The 19,457-nt window shown below is 37.0% G+C and overlaps 2 protein-coding genes across 2 annotated transcripts in view; both read left to right on the top strand.

The window, feature by feature from the left end:
• The window catches only part of LOC137240586 (uncharacterized), a 47,360-nt gene extending 37,065 nt beyond the window's left edge, over window positions 1-10,295 (top strand). Inside the window, exon 3 of the mRNA XM_067767061.1 lies at window positions 9,638-10,295. Coding sequence (XP_067623162.1) covers window positions 9,638-10,138 — 501 coding nt within the window. The 3' untranslated portion in view covers window positions 10,139-10,295. The remainder of the gene's footprint in view (window positions 1-9,637) is intronic.
• Window positions 10,161-19,457, top strand: part of LOC137240585 (carbohydrate sulfotransferase 11) — a 94,818-nt gene continuing 85,521 nt past the window's right edge. The window contains exon 1 of the mRNA XM_067767059.1: window positions 10,161-10,852. Within this exon, the coding sequence (XP_067623160.1) occupies window positions 10,508-10,852 (345 nt within the window). The 5' untranslated portion in view covers window positions 10,161-10,507. The remainder of the gene's footprint in view (window positions 10,853-19,457) is intronic.

Genomic DNA, 19,457 nt, shown 5'->3' with positions numbered 1-19,457 from the left:
AATACCTTTTATTTGATACCCATATCGTACAAAATAAATTCTGGAGTCACCCCTGGTCCACCTTTATAGCGATATCTCGAAAAGACGTCCACCTATAGAACTTAGGCCCACTCCCTTTTAAAATTATCATTAACACATTTCATTTGATACCCATATCGTACAAACAAATTCTCGAGTCAGGCCTGGTCCACCTTTATGGCGATATCCCTAAATGGCGTCCATCTATAGATCTATGGCCCACTTCCTCTTAAAATACTATTTAATACCTTCCATTTGATACACATGTCATACAAACACATTCCAGGGTTACCCTAGGTTCCTTTTACAACATGGTGATTTCCCTTACTTTGTCTCCACAGCTCTCACCTGTGTATGTAATGTTCGGTTACACCCGAACTTAGCCTACCTTACTTGTTCTATTTAAAAAAATAATATTTAGGAGAGGTTTTGTTTGTATGTATTTAAGGAAATCAACGTGTTGGCCATTTCGGAAAGATCCGGGGTTTTTGCCTCAAGATCTCACAGACCGTTCAAAAATGTTCAGGACTACCTCCTTGCTGAGGGATTGTCCCTCGTTCGCTTACTCCAGAGAGGCTTCGAACCTAACCCCGGTCTTTGGAATTGGTACTGCTGCGTCTGCTGAAAAGAAATAGAGATACATAGAATAGTCACACGTTTGTCTGTATATCTCGTGCAAAGCGTAGTTTCACCTAGGGTTAACTCCTAATAATCGTCGCGAACACAATTCCTTTAAATAATGTGTGGCTCCTTGGCGGCCACGCACAAAGGCGACTTACGGTTGCTATTAATGGTGTTTTAATACTCATTACTCTCGTGGTACAGGGCGCCTCCAGTTGTTTCGGCTGTTTTTAAGAGCTATCCCCGATGTGCGAACAGTAGCAATCCCGGCCACCAGTCTCTACCACGCCTCCTGACCTTCACACCATATACCAGCACAGAAGCTATAGGACTGCGACTTCGAACTCATACCTTCGTTGACGTCACTTTCCTAGAAGCTCTAGGTGTAGCTCCAAAGACTTTCCAACGGATGCTTTTGTCGGGCAATGCTGCCGAGCTACACCAGAGAAACACCTTGAAACGTTAGGGAGTGACTATTCAGCCAAAGATGCCGCCCTCGAAATCATAAGCAGTCTAAGTGGATGCCATTGCGTAATGGGTGAAAAACGTATAATCTTCGGCGCATCTACATAATTAAAATTTTAAAGGACCCTGGATAAATTTTTTAGAATGTAGACCAAAGATTGCAGACGTTTGTGTTCACAACATTGATTTCAATACTCTTCGTTAAATCAAAACGATATTTTAGAATGAAAGTCGACCGATTTTAAGTTGAAAGATGTTAACTTCTGTTTTCCGGCCTTATGATATAAGAGCTCATTATGGATGACAGCGTAGCTTCAGTTTTCAGACTAGTTTGACTGTCCACTATATTAGGGCAGTAGCTTACACGGTCATTAGTTCGACTGTCTCGGGAAAGTTTTTGCTTCACCACTTTGGGTGTTTTTGCGAAGGACAACGCCTACATATTCACATTTGTAAAAGGAGCCTTAACGTGTAGGTGATATTTAAACTTGTTTGATAGGCTATAATCAATGTGATTCACTCCAAGGGACTAGTTTTGGATAGGGCCGCCAACTTTAGGAAATATCAAACCGGGAGACTTGGGTGTTGAAGGATTAAGTGTGAAAATCAAAATTATCATTTCAAACCCTATTGTATAGTTTCGCAAATAGACAACAGATGTTTGAATATAAGCCCAAGTGATTTTTCAAACCCTTATACGTACATATATCCTCAACTTAAGTATGAGGTACGAATCATTTCAAAGGAGTGTGTATGCCCCTAGAACCCACTTAAGGATTTTGCGTCACTGATTTCGCTTATTCTTTCAGCCAATCGCAATATAAATTTTTTTTTAAATCGGCACCTTTTTTGGTTAATTTGCTTTCTTTAACAACTTGAGGACAATTTGAAAACATGTTCGCCTTGGGTCATTTTATTTGAATTCATTGTTCATTATTGATTTTTTGAAAAAAATATGCAAAGTGAGCATATAAATTTATTAGATATATAACTTTTCTAGTAGTGTTTTGTTTTAATAACTTGGTGAATTGGGTGATGCAAAGTCCGTGTTAAGCTGACATCGAAAGCGCCTGTTTTTTTTCAAATAACTTTTGAACAGTTAGAAAGAGTTAAAATTCGCAATTAGTTTCTTATAACTGGCAGTAATGCGCATCCGTTGACACCACTTTCGACCATATCCGACCAATTTTCGACATGAACAATAAATGGCCTAAACAGTCTTAAACGAGTAGAAAATATAGTAAGGCGCCGGACGCCGCCGCTGATAGTTTTGACACTCGGCGGCGGCGTGCGAAAAACGACTCTAATCGGCGGCGGCGGCGGCGTTTATCGGCGGCGTATATCTAACTCAGCTGAGAGCTTTGGAGACAAAATAAGGGAAAATCACCATTTAGAAAAATGAACCTAGGGTAACCCTGGAATGTGTTTGTATGACATGGGAATCAAATGGAAGGTATCAAAGAGTCTTTTAAAAGGGAGTGATCCTTAGTTCTATCAACATCAAAATTTTAGAAATAAGATTTTTCAATTAGCAGAAAATTTTTCTAAGCGGGGTCGCCCCTCGGCAGTGTCTGGCAAGCGCTCCGATTGTATTTCTGCCATGAAAAGCTCTCAGTGAAAACTCATCTGCCTTGCAGATGCCGTTCGGAGTCGGCATAAAACATGTAGGTCCCGACCGGCCAATTTGAAAAATCAAGAGGAGCACGACGCAAATTGGAAGAGAAGCTCGGCCTTAGATCTCTTCGGAGGTTATCGCGCCTTACATTTATTTTTTATTTTTGTCACACCCATTTTACAAAGTTTTTTTTAATGTTATGTATACTTTGCGTCAAAAAACCAAACCAATCACCATCTTTCATCCTTTTTTTCGTATTTGGTATAGAATTATGGCATTCTTTTCATTTTTCGAAATTTTCGATATCGAAAAAGGGGGCGTGTCATAGTCGGATTTCTCCCATTTTTAATACCAAGATAAAGTGAGTTCAGATAAGTACGTGAACTAAGCTTAGTAAAGATATATCGATTTTTGTTCAAGTTATCATGTTAACGGCCGAGCGGGAGGGCAGACGGTCGACTGTTTATAAAAATTGGGCGTGGCTTCAACCGATTTCGCCCATTTTCACAGAAAACAGTTATCATTATAGAAGCAAAGCCCCTACCAAATTTCACATGGATTGGTAAATTTTTGTGCGACTTATGGCATTAAAAGTATTCTAGACAATTTAAATGAAAAAGGGCGGAGCCACGCCCATTTTGAATTTTCTTTTATTTTTGTATTTTGTTGCACCATATCATTACTGGAGTTGACTTTTGACATAATTTACTTATATACTGTAAAGATATTACATTTTTTGTTAAAATTTGACTTTTAAAAATTTTTTTTCTAAAAAGTGGGCGTGTTCGTCATCCGATTTTGAAAATTTTTATTTAGCACACATATAGTAACAGGAGTAACGTTCCCACCAAACTTCATCATGATATCTTCAACGACTGGCAAATAACAGCTTGCAAAACTTTTAAATTACCTTCTTTTAAAAGTGGGCGGTGCCACGCCCATTGTATAACATTTTACTAGTTTTCTATTCTGCGTCATAAGGTCAACCCACCTACCAAGTTTCATCGCTTTATCCGTCTTTGGTAATGAATTATCGCACTTTTTCCGTTTTTCGAAATTTTCGATATCGAAAAAGTGGGCGTTGTTATAGTCCGATTTCGTTCATTTTAAATAGCACTCTGAGATGAGTGCCCAGAAACCTACATACCGATACCTCGAAACTTAAGGTTATCGTGTTCCGGACAGACAGACGGACAGACATGGCTAAATGAATTTCTTTTTTTGCCCAGATCATTTTGATATATAGAAGTCTATATCTATCTCGATTAGCTTATGCCGTTACGGGGTACCGTTATGCGAACGAAGTTAATATACTCTGTGAGCTCTGCTCAGCTGAGTATAAAATATCGGGATATCTAAAATGTGTTCATTATTACCGATTATTGAGGCAAAATTGTATATTTGAAATCTAGTTTTATAATTAGCGATTAGGAATTAAGTACGAAAATGAAAAGAATCTCGTTATATGTAAACTAGGTGTAAGCCTTTTTGTACTACATACATATACAAATATATGACCAAACCAAATATGGTTAGAAATGTTGATTATACCAGTCTTCCTGAAAATGAGAGCGCATATTGTGTTTTAGTTTTTAACTAGGATGTCTACTCTTGTAGTAGTAAAAAAAGAAAAATGTAGTGGGTGGTTCCCTGGGTATAGATTCAGTAACTGTGATTTTTAATATGTATATTGCAGCATTTTTCACAAATTAAATTTTTAATTTTTAAGTTTTTAACCATAAATTTAAACTCTTGGGTTTGTTAGTTAGTAAGGCAGAAATCTACACAAGTTTCTATTTTAGATTTTTAGGTTTTGTTTTGAAGCAAATTTGAGATGTAGCCGTTATGTTCAATTAAATTTAAAATTTAAACCCAATCAAATTAGTAGTAAATCGAGAGGTTTAAATTAAGGTGAAACAACAGAGACATTTCTTAAACAGATGAATGGTTTAAAATGGTTTAGGCCCACATTTCTGATTGTGTACATTTTGACATAAGATAGAGCTTTTATGGTTCTTCGACGGAATTCTGAGACGGGACGTCTTTGTAACAAATCCTGAAATAAGACTTTTTGAGATATAGGGCGTTTTCGAACAGGTAGCCGAGATAGGGTGATATTCATCTCAGCAGTCTGATATATATAACGTTAAGATTTAAGCTTCCAAAACATAAAAAGTTAAATTTTTTAGCCCTATAACTATGTGATAGCTTATGGATCCAGCGAGTACTCTGATCCACCATTACAGAGCTACTGTCACCTATAAAATGAGTTTCGATCACGGATCATAAAACGTAATGCGGGCCCAGATTTTCGAGAAAACTAAAAGCCTATTACTTTTTATCTAAAGTGAGCGTGTTTATTAAACAAGTTTTCCTAAGATTTATTTGGATTTGTATTCACCTAACTTTAAAGTTGGATTTAGTTCTATTGTATTCAGTGTTTGAAGATAGCGGAAACGCGATTAGCATTGTGCTGTTGAAAACACTGATATAATTTTATGTTGGAGGTTTTAATGTTAACCTCTTATGTAGTGATCCGTATACCTGCCCTTTTATGAACGTTGTTCTCATTGTTGTTCTTGAAATTGCTAATGTGTATGTACCTACAAGGTATGGACAAAACTGCTGCGCCAGCCTTCTTGACTATTTAATTGTGTCCGATACGTCTACAGTCTTAAAGTTAGACCAATCATCTTTTATCTCGGACCATGATCTAATTTTCTGTAGAAGCTAGTCGATTGGACATAAATAATCGTTTTGGAGACATGCCCAGCATTAATTGGTCTGCATGCTGGAGTTTGAGCTCGGTGCATGAAAAGCTAAGATTTTTGAAAGAAATTATCATATACCCTCTATACAGCTCACTTTCCGTTTTGGGTATATAGTTGCAGATCTTTCTCTTGCCTTTGGTGCAATAAATCCATCCTTGTAATGATTATGGAACCCAATAAGCTTTCTTCCCTACCTTTCTCACATATGTTCTCTAAATTTTTGAGGTACGTTGTCCCGCCCACCAAATAAGGACTCCATAGAATAGGATGGGCTCTACAATCGCTGTAAATATGCAATGAACATTATTTGACATTAAACATTGAATATTAATGAACTGTCTAGAACGATTCTTAGATATTTGGTACGACGTTTTTCCTGCAAGGTCACACTTCCTAGCTGAGGCTCAGACCAATTCGGGACATTATACCTCCTGGCCATATCCGTCTTCTCCGTGTTGGCGTTCAACTCGGCATTATATCCCGAAGCGCCCGATGCATCAAAGAGCGCATTGTCGAAAGGCACTTTCCACTTATGACAACTGACAATGTCATCAGCGTACGCCGCAAGATACAGATTTGCAAACATTTTTTCGCAAAAGTCATGGCCAGCGTTGCCATATATTTTTTTCCAAGTCGTCAGACGCCGCCCAAAAAATCGTCAAAAACCATCATATCTATGGTAACAACCCTACAAGAATACTGACTATCATCTGATTGTCAGCAATGTCAACCTAACGATCAGCGCCTCATACAAACTTTCTATCACAAACTTAAGGGGACTTGCGCAAATGTGATGTAAACAACTGTGTACGTGTGAGTTTTTGTCTCCTTCTTATACACCAACATGGCCTACTGATTAAGTATATAGCCGTACTGCTCACTCTCATTCCTTTTCCTCGATCAGTGCTGACACTCTAACTATCAAAAAGTGCCATTAATGATAGTTTACTGTAGATATCAGGTTTGACTGTTATATTATCATAAATGACAATTGTTATATTCCGCCAAAAATGAAACAATGCTTTTTGCTTTTTATTTACTTTATTTCATTACGTTTTTTATTGTGTGTGATAAAGGCATACGCGTTTCTTATTTGTTTAAAATAAATAGTTTTATAAGAATTCGACTTCAGAATGTTCAATTTAAATTCAGAAAATAACAAAACAACAGAATAGCGCTTTTCTCAAACGGAAACACATTTAAAAATGAATCACCACTAACCACTATTATTTTTCGCGTATCAATTTTTTGAGTGAGCCCCATACATTCCGACAGCTTTTGGTATTTTCTAATATTATTTTCGATTTTTTTCTTTTAGCATGGAGCTTTGAAATGCTCTCTTTTTTATTTTTTAAACTTATTTTTATATGGTTTTCGTCGGTTGAAAATGGCGGAATTTAAAAAATAACAAAACAACCGTGATAATCATTTGATTGTCATATGACAGTCAGTAATGACAACATGATTAAATCGGATTAACTGTTCTCGCATACATAAAATTCCGTTGAGAATTATGTATCTGTCTCACATGCATAATGGTATCTGCTGTGTGTTCTTTTGTTCTGTACCAAAAGCTGTACCGAAGCTTTCCCAGTTTGAGTCCTTTTTCATGATTATAAGCTGTCGTTGGGAACATGCGGACATGTGTGAGCGAACAAAGGAACATACATACATTTGAGTATCAATGTTTACGTCATCGCAGGATCAGCATTGTCAATTACAAGTGTGAGTGTATTAGTAAAACTATCAGCGTTTCTTGTAGGGAACCAATATCAACCAAAGTTGAGTTAGGACGAAGTTGGGTTATTACCAGGGGACGTACGATTGAATTCGCCGGAAACCAAAATGAGATCGCCGGACTTCATTCAACAATATTAACTTTAAAAGCGCTTTTCTGAAAATTGTCCTTGATTGTTATTTTTTGTTGCCACATACAATATATAAAATCGTTTTCAATTCATTTCGTTTTATTTTATAAATAACAAAAACGTCTTAAAAGATAAATTTTGTATTACATATAAAATGTACTTGTTTTCAGTCATTTTAACAATTATTTTCTTTTTGTTTTCTTTGAGCTCGAATCGAACCTTCTATACAATTTAGTTACTTAGTTATACATTTTCGCGTTCCTTTTTTAGCATGTTTATTTGCGGTTTAATATTATGACAGGAAAAGTTATTAAATTTTAAATAATCTTGGGCTAGCAATATTCCTTATAATGTATCAGTTTCCAGACGGTTTCAGATTTTTGTTTTGTTTAAATTTATTTTAGAAAAAAATCGTTCTACATTCGCTGAAGAATGTGGCAAGCACATTAGATCTGCGACGAATGCACATAAATTAGAAAAAGCGTATGTAGAGTCAGCTCTTTTGATAGTAGAAGTAGTTTTCCAAAAGACTTTTGGGGGAACCTTAGAAATGTCTTCAAAATAGAGAAACTACGGCATTTGTGGATATCGTTTATTTTTTTGGGTAATTTTGGCCTAACCAAAAGTTCAATTCACCTCTTTTTCGTCACATTTTGTTTGGTGAAATATCACCTACATCTTACTGTATCAAAAGTTGAATACCACCAAGAGTTTACAAATTATAAGACGAAATTCGGGTGAGCCCGAAATGCCGCTTCCCCAAAAATTGGCGGGTAATGTGGTACGCAAACGTAGGCTAATTTGGTATAATATATCATTTAACCCGAATAATAACCAGATCAATTTACTAAAGAAAATATTAAATAACTTCTTTTAAAATTTACCAATTTTATTAATAAAAGATAAATAGCTTCTCAAAAGATAAAATAAAATGCCACTTAGCTCGTTGACATTAAAAATGGATAAGTTATTGGAAATATCAAAATGGCTTAAAAACTTCAATTTGTGCAAGACTCGCAAATAAAAATTGGATTTTTTTGGGAATGCAGACGTTATGAGTCCAAACCGTATCGCACTGTAAACAAGCACTCCATTCTGATATATTTCTTTCGTCCTTCCATAACTTTTCACAAAAGGAGCAAATTGCTCCGTCTGGAGGCATTTCAACAAAATCCCCTTGGTTCGATTCTACGTAGACGACGCTTACTTCGGAGTCACTGGTTAATTCTTCACATTCAGCTTTTCTAGCTTTCGCTGCTGGTTTTTTTAAGGTTCCTTTTCTTTTTTAATTTTTGGCTTCACTTTTTCCCGGATCTTCCGAATGCTTTCTTCTAACTGATTCTTATATGGCGATGTTGTTAATACTGTCGCTTTTGACTTTCTTCCTCTTACGGTAGAAACTGGCTTTCTAATCTTTGGCAATGGTAAAATCTGCCGTCGTGAAACGACTCTTTACTGGTTGATGCCACAGGTTCTAGAGAAGTCACTCGATTTGTATTAGATGTCGGTGAAGTAAGAGTACGTCCAGTCTCCGAAGTTGCATTATCTTGCTCGGAAACTTCAGAGTTTTCGGGAGTTACGTGATCCTACATATCATTTGCAGCAATATAGTCTGCATCAGTAAAAATATTTCGATCGAATGGTATATCGATACCAGTACATCTGAAACCGTTAACTGCAACCTGGTCAGTCTGAACCTTATAATACGTTTTGGAAAAGAGACCAACTAAATCGAATTGAGTAACTGTTCGTCCATTTTCTCTCATAAAACGCTTTAATTCGTTACTGTAATAAGTCTTGAGTGGGCTCATGAATGCTCTGTGTAGCGGTTGCATTTTATGAGTGGAATGCGGAGGCAATGATATCATCACCACTCCGTTTTCACGAGCTAAGTTGATCACTTCAATATTTTTTACTGTAGTGTCTATCTAAAATCAACATTATTGGATCTATTTCTTGGTGTTTGAATATTTAAAATAAATCTTAAATAGAAGGCAGGCTTAAATCGTAATTTTTCATTACAAAATCGTCCAAGCGTCACTCTAATCGTCAATCTGTCAATGGTGGTCATAGCTAAGGGTTTGAGAGGTCGTTGTTGTTGTTGTAGCAGTGCTTGGTCGTTTTGTGGGTTGGTTCAGGAGTCGACTGTTGAAGCTTACATATACGCCTGTTCTGAAGAAATGTTGTACTTTTAAATACCCTAATGTACATACTTATGTTTAAGAGCATCTTAATGCATACGTTTTATATATTTCTTATTTCTCCCATTGCTTCATTAGTTGTCTCAAACAAATCCAACGATTTCCAATTTAAAGAGAGCTATTGAATTAACAGCACGTGTACAAAATAAACGAGAGCTACGTGAGCGATATGAAAGTCGGCGTAAAAGACGACGTTTGTCGGAAGAAACTGGAAATAAGAGCGATAGCAACGATGATTCCGGCGTCAATGCTGCTAATGACAAAGTGGCAACAAATCAAAAAAGACAGCAACAGCAAAAACGCCAACAGCAGCAGGTCCAAACTACAACAGCATGGCTGATGGCTAACAGAAGCACGGGAGAATTTATACACTCCACAACGCGTTGCGGTCATCTACATAGGACAACGGTTTCATGGCGTTTTCTATGGCGCGCCTACATGTTGATCGATGTACAAAGCAAAAATCCGCTTTATGACGAAGACGGGCGCAAATTGTTGATTGATTGTGGCATTGAAAACGGTACGACATTACGATTTTGTAAACGTGAAATATATCTAAAGCGACGCCGACAAAAATAATTATGTAAATACCTAGTAGTGCATAGTGCTTGGAAGTATAAATTTGTTATGAGTAGTTAAAAAAATTATTTACCTACCTACATACATAGATTATGAAGTGTGAATATTTGGAAATAAAATTATTAACCGTTAAGTCAAAAAAGTAAAAAAAAAATAATAGTAATAGTAATTATAAAATCACAAAGCCTCTACAAATCAAATGCTAAAGCAAATCAAGTTTTCCATGTCACACTTAACTTCAATATCAACTTTACCTCAGCCGCACCGAACAAAAAGCAAGAAGCTAAAATCCACTTTAAATCTTTATAAAAATATCTACACACATCGCAGTGACATATGTGAGTCAAACAACAGTGCAATAATTCAAAGATGATAATGACGATCACGCCATCAACAGCAAAGGCGAATTCATTTTGCTTCCAACGCCGGCATCTATCCTTATTGATCTTCTTAAACGCGTTAACTTTCTTATGTACATTGCACATTGACCTTATTCAGGCTGCATTCGAAGAAGGTAATAACAACAATGTGAAAATCACACAACATGGACTTGAGCTAACACAAACCATAAACATACAACGTCAGGAATATATGCAAAAACAATGTGAGACATTGGGCTATAGTACAAATACATTGGACGATCTAACGGAGGAGCAAATGGAACATATGATAGTTGATAAGGAACATAAGTTTCTCTATTGTTATGTACCGAAAGTAAGTGATAGTTGGTTTGTTAAAGTAATTAACAAGTAAGAAATCTCTCATCGGTTGAAAATACATACAAAGGTGCGTGAGTTGTGTGTTTCGGCAATATAGTGAAATTTAAGCGGGGGTCATTGGTGCCGTATGTCGTATCGCTGTAGTCGTATCCCTAACGTAATCAGCTGTTTATCGTTACGATGGTAAACCAAAAACCAATTGGTTGGCTACGATACGGTTACGACCTTAGCGGCACCAATAATCGATTGCATTGATTCTCATAAGATTGGTCGAATCAGCTGTTAAGCTATTGCATAGATTTTATCGCGGGCTTGGCGACTAAATCAAAAAAAACCGTAACGGATATTTGTCAAAAAAGATCCGAAAAGGCTCGAAAAAAATTGGAAAAGGTTCGTAAAGGTTCGGTGTTAGCAAGAGGCCAAATACATATAATTGTATCTCTATCATAAACAGCGGTGGGCACCAATTGAGAATGTGTTAGTAAACACGAACGCGTAGCGAGCACGAAAGCAAAATCATTTATTTAGTTTGATTTCAATTCTTGAACAGTGAACACGTGTCACACGCACTCTTTGGTGCTCTGTTTTAAGCGTGCGTGCGACATTTCCTCACCGTACGACCATCGAAATCAAACTAAAACAGCTGTCGTTGATTTTCACGAAGTAGCCATTGTGCTGTCGCTTATCGTATACATATATGGTCGCTTACAAGCCAACCTAATAAAACCGCACTGCGTTTTTTTAGCGCACGCAAACAACCGGCGTTTTTTGCCCTAACCCAAATATGCATCAGTTGCGACAATGTAAAGCATGTGTGCAAACGTCAAATCTAAATGTCACGCAGAACAAAAATTGGACATCGAGTTAGGTTTTCAAGCAGCAAATTCAATTTGAGTTGCTCTAATACAAGTTGTATGTGCATGAGACATTTTTGACAGGAAATGACTTGCGTGCGTTTATATTAGGTTGGCTTGTTAGCAGGTGCTAAGCTAAGCTCACGCGCAAAGCGAAAGTTAAAGTTAAAAATAAAGTTAAAGTTGAAGTGAAAGTTAAAGTTAAAGTTAAAGTTAAGGTTAAGGTTAAGGTTAAGGTTAAAGTTAAAGTTAAAGTTAAGGTTAAAGTTAAAGTTAAAAATAAAGTTAAAGTTAAAGTGAAAGTTAAAGTTAAAGCGAAAGTTAAAGTTAAAGTTAAAAATAAAGTTAAAGTGAAAGTTAAAGTTAAAGTGAATGTTAAAGTTAAAGAGAAAGTTAAAGTAAAAGTTAAAAATAAAGTTAAAGTTAAAGTTGAAGTTAAAGTTAAAGTTAAAGTGAATGTTAAAGTTAAAGCGAAAGTTAAACCAAAAGTTAAAAATAAAGTTAAAGTTAAAGTTAAAATGAAAGTTAAAGTTAAAGTCAAAGTTAAAGTTAAAGTTAAGGTTAAAGTTAAAATTAAAGTTAAAGTTAAAGTCAAAGTTAAAGTTAAGGTTAAAGTTAAAGTTAAATTTAAAGTTAAAGTTACAGTTAAAGTTAAAGTTAAAGGGAATGTTAAAGTTAAAGTTAAAAATAAAGTTAAAGTTAAAGTGAAAGTTAAATATTAACTTCTCATTTATTCAATAAAAGTAAAAAATTTGTTTTCTTATCGGTCACCACGCTTAAAAAGGTTAACTTGAATTAATATCAAAGACAAAACTTGAATCAATATCAAAGAAAACAAAATGTTGCATAAATATTATAATTGCATAAGTTGATAATATGCAATAGCTTTACCGCGGCAGTCCCCGAGTGCCACATGTCCCTTTTATAAGGTTACCGATACGGTTACCGATAAAGCACCAATGTCTCCAGCTTTACGCTTGCGCTCTTTCTATTAAGTAGAGATCAAAAGAAGCACACACCTACTGTCTTGTGTTTGAAAATTATTGTTATACTAGCTTTACCCGGCGTATGTTGTAACGAAATCGAATGAATGTTTTTTTATTTTTTCTGTTTTGTTTGTTGAAGTTTAGTTTATTGTTCTGTAAATTGAATTGAATTTTGTACGCATCTTTGGAGAAATTTTCGTTTAAAACATTTTATTATTGTATCTTAGTGTAATGCAAGTGGGTACACAATATTTTTGGTTTTTTCGTTCGGTGCAAAGATAAAAAAATTTTTTGGCGTTCCAATTCTAGAGCAAGCAACATACAGCTGGCCATGGGAAAAGCATGGACTCTCTAAATTTAATCCTGCAACAGTAAGGGATTGTCCTTGTGCTTTGTTGATTGTAATTGCAAAAGCAAGGCGTACAGGAAACTGTAGGAGCTTAAAATTGAATGGCAAATCTGAAGGAATCATTGGGATCCGTGGTATGAGCACATCTTCACCTTTGCTTTTACCGCTGATGATTCTTGCTTAATTTACATTCGGCATTAATTTCTTAGTGCAATGTATGGTTCCATTGCACAATTTTAATGGGTCTAAATTCCGAAGAAGCATGATTGGTGAGCCAATTTTCAAAGTTAATGTGCAGGCATTCCAGGTGATTCTAAAGAGTTTAGAAATTCAATTGGATAATTCACAATTTGATCATCATCTGTAACTGTGTCGATCGATTTATATTTCGTCACTTTTTGGGAGCTAATACTGTTTTCACACAGACGGCTTATTGAATAATAAAGGCAGTTTTCTACATTAAGACGCTTATTGAGCTCAATCTTCCCTACAAAATTCGAATCTATAATTATTTCATTAGTGACTAATCGAATGCCTAATGAAGTCAAAGCACAATGCAACTCTGTTGGGAGTGTTCAGTTTCTTAGTTTTTGGCATGGTTCAACTATATACAGGTTGGCTCATCTGTAAAGCAACAAAATATGTCTGTTCAAATTGTCAAAATCTGTGTATTGGTGTCGGTGCGAAAGGTATGGAATGGAAACATAAAACTTGGCAGTTTTTGTATGTGTAAGTAAAATGTTGCCAATGTGTTGGTTTCATTTTGAGTTTGCCATCTCCTTTTGACAATCCCTTCGACCATGCAATAACATAAATAAAATCAGCTGATGAGATGAGCCAACCTGTACATAATTGAACCATGGTTTTTGGTTTGCTCAGTGCTTAAAAATGTCATTTGTCAAAGTAAATGTCATTGTCTGTCATATAGCGTTGTCATTTTATTCGCTTGACATTTCATCCGTCATAATAATCGAGCAGTTACTTCTGTGTGAAAGCAAAAAATTTACGATTTCATTAGAAGGTGAAATGAGATCATTAAGTTTCTGTGTGAAAACAGTATAAGATTGCTCTTACGCATAGCAAAAAAAAAATAATTAAATTTAAAATTCTTAATTCTGAAATATGAAAAACCTTCGTCTTGTTCGAAAGAACCTATACGGCGGCAGATTACTAAACGTCCGAAAGGAATAACAGCTAAACTCAACAATGCAGTAAAATTTAGGTGTTAAAATAACCTAAGTTTGTACGGCAGCCATAGTTCTGAAAAATCCCATTTGTAGGGAAGGTGCCACGCCCCCTTTTTCCAAATTCCACATTTTACTGGAGGTGTTAGGACTTAACGTCATATAGCTCCTTACCAATTTTCATTGTCCTACCTTTATTACATCCAGAGATATGAAGTATGATATATTCCATTTGTATAGGAGGTGCCACGCCCCCTTTTTCCACAACCACATTTTCTTGGTTGTGTTAGAGATTGACCTCATATAACTCCTCACTGAATTTCAATGTTCTGGCATGTGTACCTTCAGAGTTATGCAGTACCAAAAATTCCATTTGTATGGGAGGTGCCACGCCCCTTATATATATAGAAATTATGTTAAGCCTAAAACCTTTGTGTTGATCGAGGGAACCTATAGCCGAAATTTGGTGATGATTGAAGTGTGGGAAATACGTTTCCATAGCGAACACACGCACACAGAATTTAATTTTTATACTCAGTTGAGCAGAGCTCACAGAGTATATTAACTTTGATTGGATAACGGTTGGTTGTACAGGTATAAAGGAATCGAGATAGATATAGACTTCCATATATCAAAATCATCAGTATCGAAAAAAAATTTGATTGAGCCATGTCCGTCCGTCCGTCCGTCCTTCCGTCTGTCCGTTAACACGATAACTTCTTTTTGATGAAATTTGGTATGTAGGTTCCTGGGCACTCATCTCAGATCGCTATTTAAAATGAACGATATCGGACTATAACCACGCCCATTTTTTCGATATCGAAAATTTCGAAAAACCGAAAAAATGCGATAATTCATCGTGAAAGACGGATAAAGCGATGAAACTTGGTAGGTGGGTTTACCTTATGACACAGAATAGGAAAGTAGTAAGTTTTTGGACAATGGGCGTGGCACCGCCCACTTTTAAAAGAGGTTAATTTAAAAGTTTTGCAAGCTGTAATTTGGCAGTCGTTGCAGATATCATGATGAAATTTGGCAGGAACGTTACTCCTATTACTATATATGTATGTGCTAAATAAAAATGAGCAAAATCGGATGAAGAACACACCCACTTTTTAAAAAAAAATTTTTTTTAAATCAAATTGTATCAAAAAATTTAATATCTTTACTGTATATAAGTAAATTATGCCAACATTCAACTCCAGTAATGATGTGGTGCAACAAAATACAAGTTTGTCTAGAATACTTTTAATGCCATAAGTCGAACAAAAATTTACCAATCCTTCTGAAATTTGGTAGGGGCATAGATTCTATGACGGTAACTGTTTTCTGTGAAAATGGGCGAAATCGGTTCAAGCCACGCCCAGTTTTTGAACACAGTCCACCGTCTGTCCTTCCGCTCGGCCGTTAACACGATAACTTGAGCAAAAACCGATATATCTTTACTAAACTTAGTCCACGTACTTATCTGAACTCACTTTATCTTGGTATAAATGGCCGAAATCCGACTAAAACCACGCCCACTTTTTCGATATCGAAAATTACGAAAAATTAAAAAAATGCCATAATTCTATACCAAATACGAAAAAAAGGATGAAACATGGTAATTTGATTGGTTTATTGACGCAAAATATAACTTTAGAAAAAACTTTGTAAAATGGGTGTGACACCTACCATATTAAGTAGAAGAAAATGAAAAAGTTCTGCTGGGCGAAATCAACAGCCCTTGGAATCTTGACAGGAATACTGTTCGTGGTATTGCATATATAAATAAATTAGCAGTACCCGACAGATGATTTTTTAGATCACCCTGGTCCACATTTACATCAAAGGGCCACTCGCTTTTAAAACCGTCATTAATACCTTTAAGTTGATACCTATATCGCACAAACACATTATAGAGTCACCCCTGGTCCACCTTTATGGCGATATATGGAAAAGGCGTCCACATATAGAACTAAGGCCCACTCCCTTTTAAAATATTCATTAACACCATTCATTTCATACCCATATCGTACAAACGCATTCTAGAGTCACCCCTGGTCCACCTTTATGGCGATATCTCGAAAAGGCGTCCACCTATAGAACTAAGGATCACTCCCTTTTGATATACCCATTACCACCTTTCATTTGATACCCATATCGTGCAAACACATTCTAGAGTCACCCCTGGCCCACCTTAATGGCGATATCTCGAAAAGGCGTCCACCTATAGAACTAAAGCCCATTCCCTTTTTAAATACTCATTAACACCTTTCATTTGATGCCCATATCGTACAAACACATTTTAGAGTCACCCCTGGCCCACCTTAATGGCGATATCTCGAAAAGGCGTTCACCTATAGAACTAAGGCCCATTCCCTTTTAAAATACTCATTAACACCTTTCATTTGATACCGATATCGTACAAGCACATTCTAGAGTCACCCCTGGTCCACCTTTATGGCGATATCTGGAAACGGCATCCACCTATGGAACTAAGGATCACTCCCTTTTAAAATACTCATTAACACCTTTCATTTGTTACCCATATCGTACAAACACATTCTAGAGTCACCCCTGGTCCACCTTTATGGCGATATCTCGAAAAGGCGTTCACCTATAGAACTAAAGCCCATTCCCTTTTAAAATACTCATTGACACCTTTCATTTGATGCCCATATCGTACAAACACATTCTAGAGTCACCCCTGGCCCACCTTTATGGCGATATCTCGAAAAGGCGTCCACCTACAGAACTAAGGCCCACTCCCTCTTAAAATGCTCAGTAACACCTTCCATTTGTTACCCATATCGTACAAACACATTCTAGAGTCACCCCTGGTCCACCTTTATGGCGATATCTCGAAAACGCCTTCACATATACAACTAAAGCACACACATTTTTAAAATACTCATTAACACCTTTCATTTGATGCCCATATCGTACAAACACATTCTAGAGTCACCCCTGGCCCACCTTAATGGCGATATCTCGAAAAGGCGTTCACCTATAGAACTAAGGCCCATTCCCTTTTAAAATACTCATTAACACCTTTCATTTGATACCGATATCGTACAAGCACATTCTAGAGTCACCCCTGGCCCACCTTTATGGCGATATCTCGAAAAGGCGTCCACCTATAGAACTAAGGCCCACTCCCTCTTAAAATGATCAGTAACACCTTCCATTTGTTACCCATATCGTACAAACACATTCTAGAGTCACCCCTGGTCCACCTTTATGGCGATATCTCGAAAACGCCTTCACATATACAACTAAAGCACACACATTTTTAAAATACTCATTAACACCTTTCATTTGATACCTATATCGCACAACCAAATTCTAGAGTCAGCCCTGGTCCACCAGCCCTCATTACCACCTTTCATTTGATACCCATATCGTGCAAACACATTCTAGAGTCACCCCTGGCCCACCTTAATGGCGATATCTCGAAAAGGCGTCCACCTATAGACCTAAGGCCCACTCCCTCTTAAAATGCTCAGTAACACCTTTCATTTGTTACCCATATCGTACAAACACATTCTAGAGTCACCCCTGGTCCACCTTTATGGCGATATCTGGAAACGGCATCCACCTATGGAACTAAGGATCACTCCCTTTTAAAATACTCATTAACACCTTTCATTTGATACCCATATCGTACACACACATTCTAGAGTCACCCCTGGCCCACCTTAATGGCGATATCTCGAAAAGGCGTCCACCTATAGACCTAAGACCCACTCCCTCTTAAAATGCTCAGTAACACCTTTCATTTGTTACCCATATCGTACAAACACATTCTAGAGTCACCCCTGGCCCACCTTAATGGCGATATCTCGAAAAGGCGTCCACCTATAGACCTAAGGCCCACTCCCTCTTAAAATGCTCAGTAACACCTTTCATTTGTTACCCATATCGTACAAACACATTCTAGAGTCACCCCTGGTCCACCTTTATGGCGATATCTGGAAACGGCATCCACCTATGGAACTAAGGATCACTCCCTTTTAAAATACTCATTAACACCTTTCATTTGATACCCATATCGTACACACACATTCTAGAGTCACCCCTGGCCCACCTTAATGGCGATATCTCGAAAAGGCGTCCACCTATAGACCTAAGGCCCACTCCCTCTTAAAATGCTCAGTAAACCTTTTATTTGTTACCCATATCGTACAAACACATTCTAGAGTCACCCCTGGTCCACGTTTATGGCGATATCTGGAAACGGCATCCACCTATGGAACTAAGGATCACTCCCTTTTAAAATACTCATTAACACCTTTCATTTGATACCCATATCGTACACACATATTCTAGAGTCACCCCTGGTGCACCTTTATGGCGATATCTCGAAAAGGCGTTCACCTATAGAACTAAAGCCCATTCCCTTTTAAAATACTCATTAACACCTTTCATTTGATGCCCATATCGTACAAACACATTCTAGAGTCACCCCTGGCCCACCTTAATGGCGATATCTCGAAAAGGCGTTCACCTATAGAACTAAGGCCCATTCCCTTTTAAAATACTCATTAACACCTTTCATTTGATACCGATATCGTACAAGCACATTCTAGAGTCACCCCTGGCCCACCTTTATGGCGATATCTCGAAAAGGCGTCCACCTATAGAACTAAGGCCCACTCCCTCTTAAAATGCTCAGTAACACCTTCCATTTGTTACCCATATCGTACAAACACATTCTAGAGTCACCCCTGGTCCACTTTTATGGCGATATCTCGAAAACGCCTTCACATATACAACTAAAGCACACACATTTTTAAAATACTCATTAACACCTTTCATTTGATACCTATATCGCACAACCAAATTCTAGAGTCAGCCCTGGTCCACCAGCCCTCATTACCACCTTTCATTTGATACCCATATCGTGCAAACACATTCTAGAGTCACCCCTGGCCCACCTTTATGGCGATATCCCAAAATGGCGTCCATACATAGAACTATGGCCTACTCTCTCTTAAAATACTCTTTAATATCTTCCATTTGATACACATGTCATACAACCACATTCCAGGGAAACCCTAGGTGCATTTTCCTACATGGTGATTTTGTCTGCATAGCTCTCAACTGAGTATGTAATGTTCGGTTACACCCGAACTTAGCCTTCCTTACTTGTTATATATATAATTGAATTGAAAACATCATTAAGTAAACAACTTTATATGCATGTAGTTCAGGTTGTTTAAACCCAGCAATAGCAATGGCATAA

Source organism: Eurosta solidaginis, chromosome 2 (assembly GCF_040869045.1).
Source record: "Eurosta solidaginis isolate ZX-2024a chromosome 2, ASM4086904v1, whole genome shotgun sequence".
In the NCBI taxonomy this organism is placed as follows: domain Eukaryota; kingdom Metazoa; phylum Arthropoda; class Insecta; order Diptera; family Tephritidae; genus Eurosta; species Eurosta solidaginis.
The sequence above is the reverse complement of the archived record's forward strand: the minus strand, read 5'-3'. Positions and strand labels throughout refer to the sequence as shown.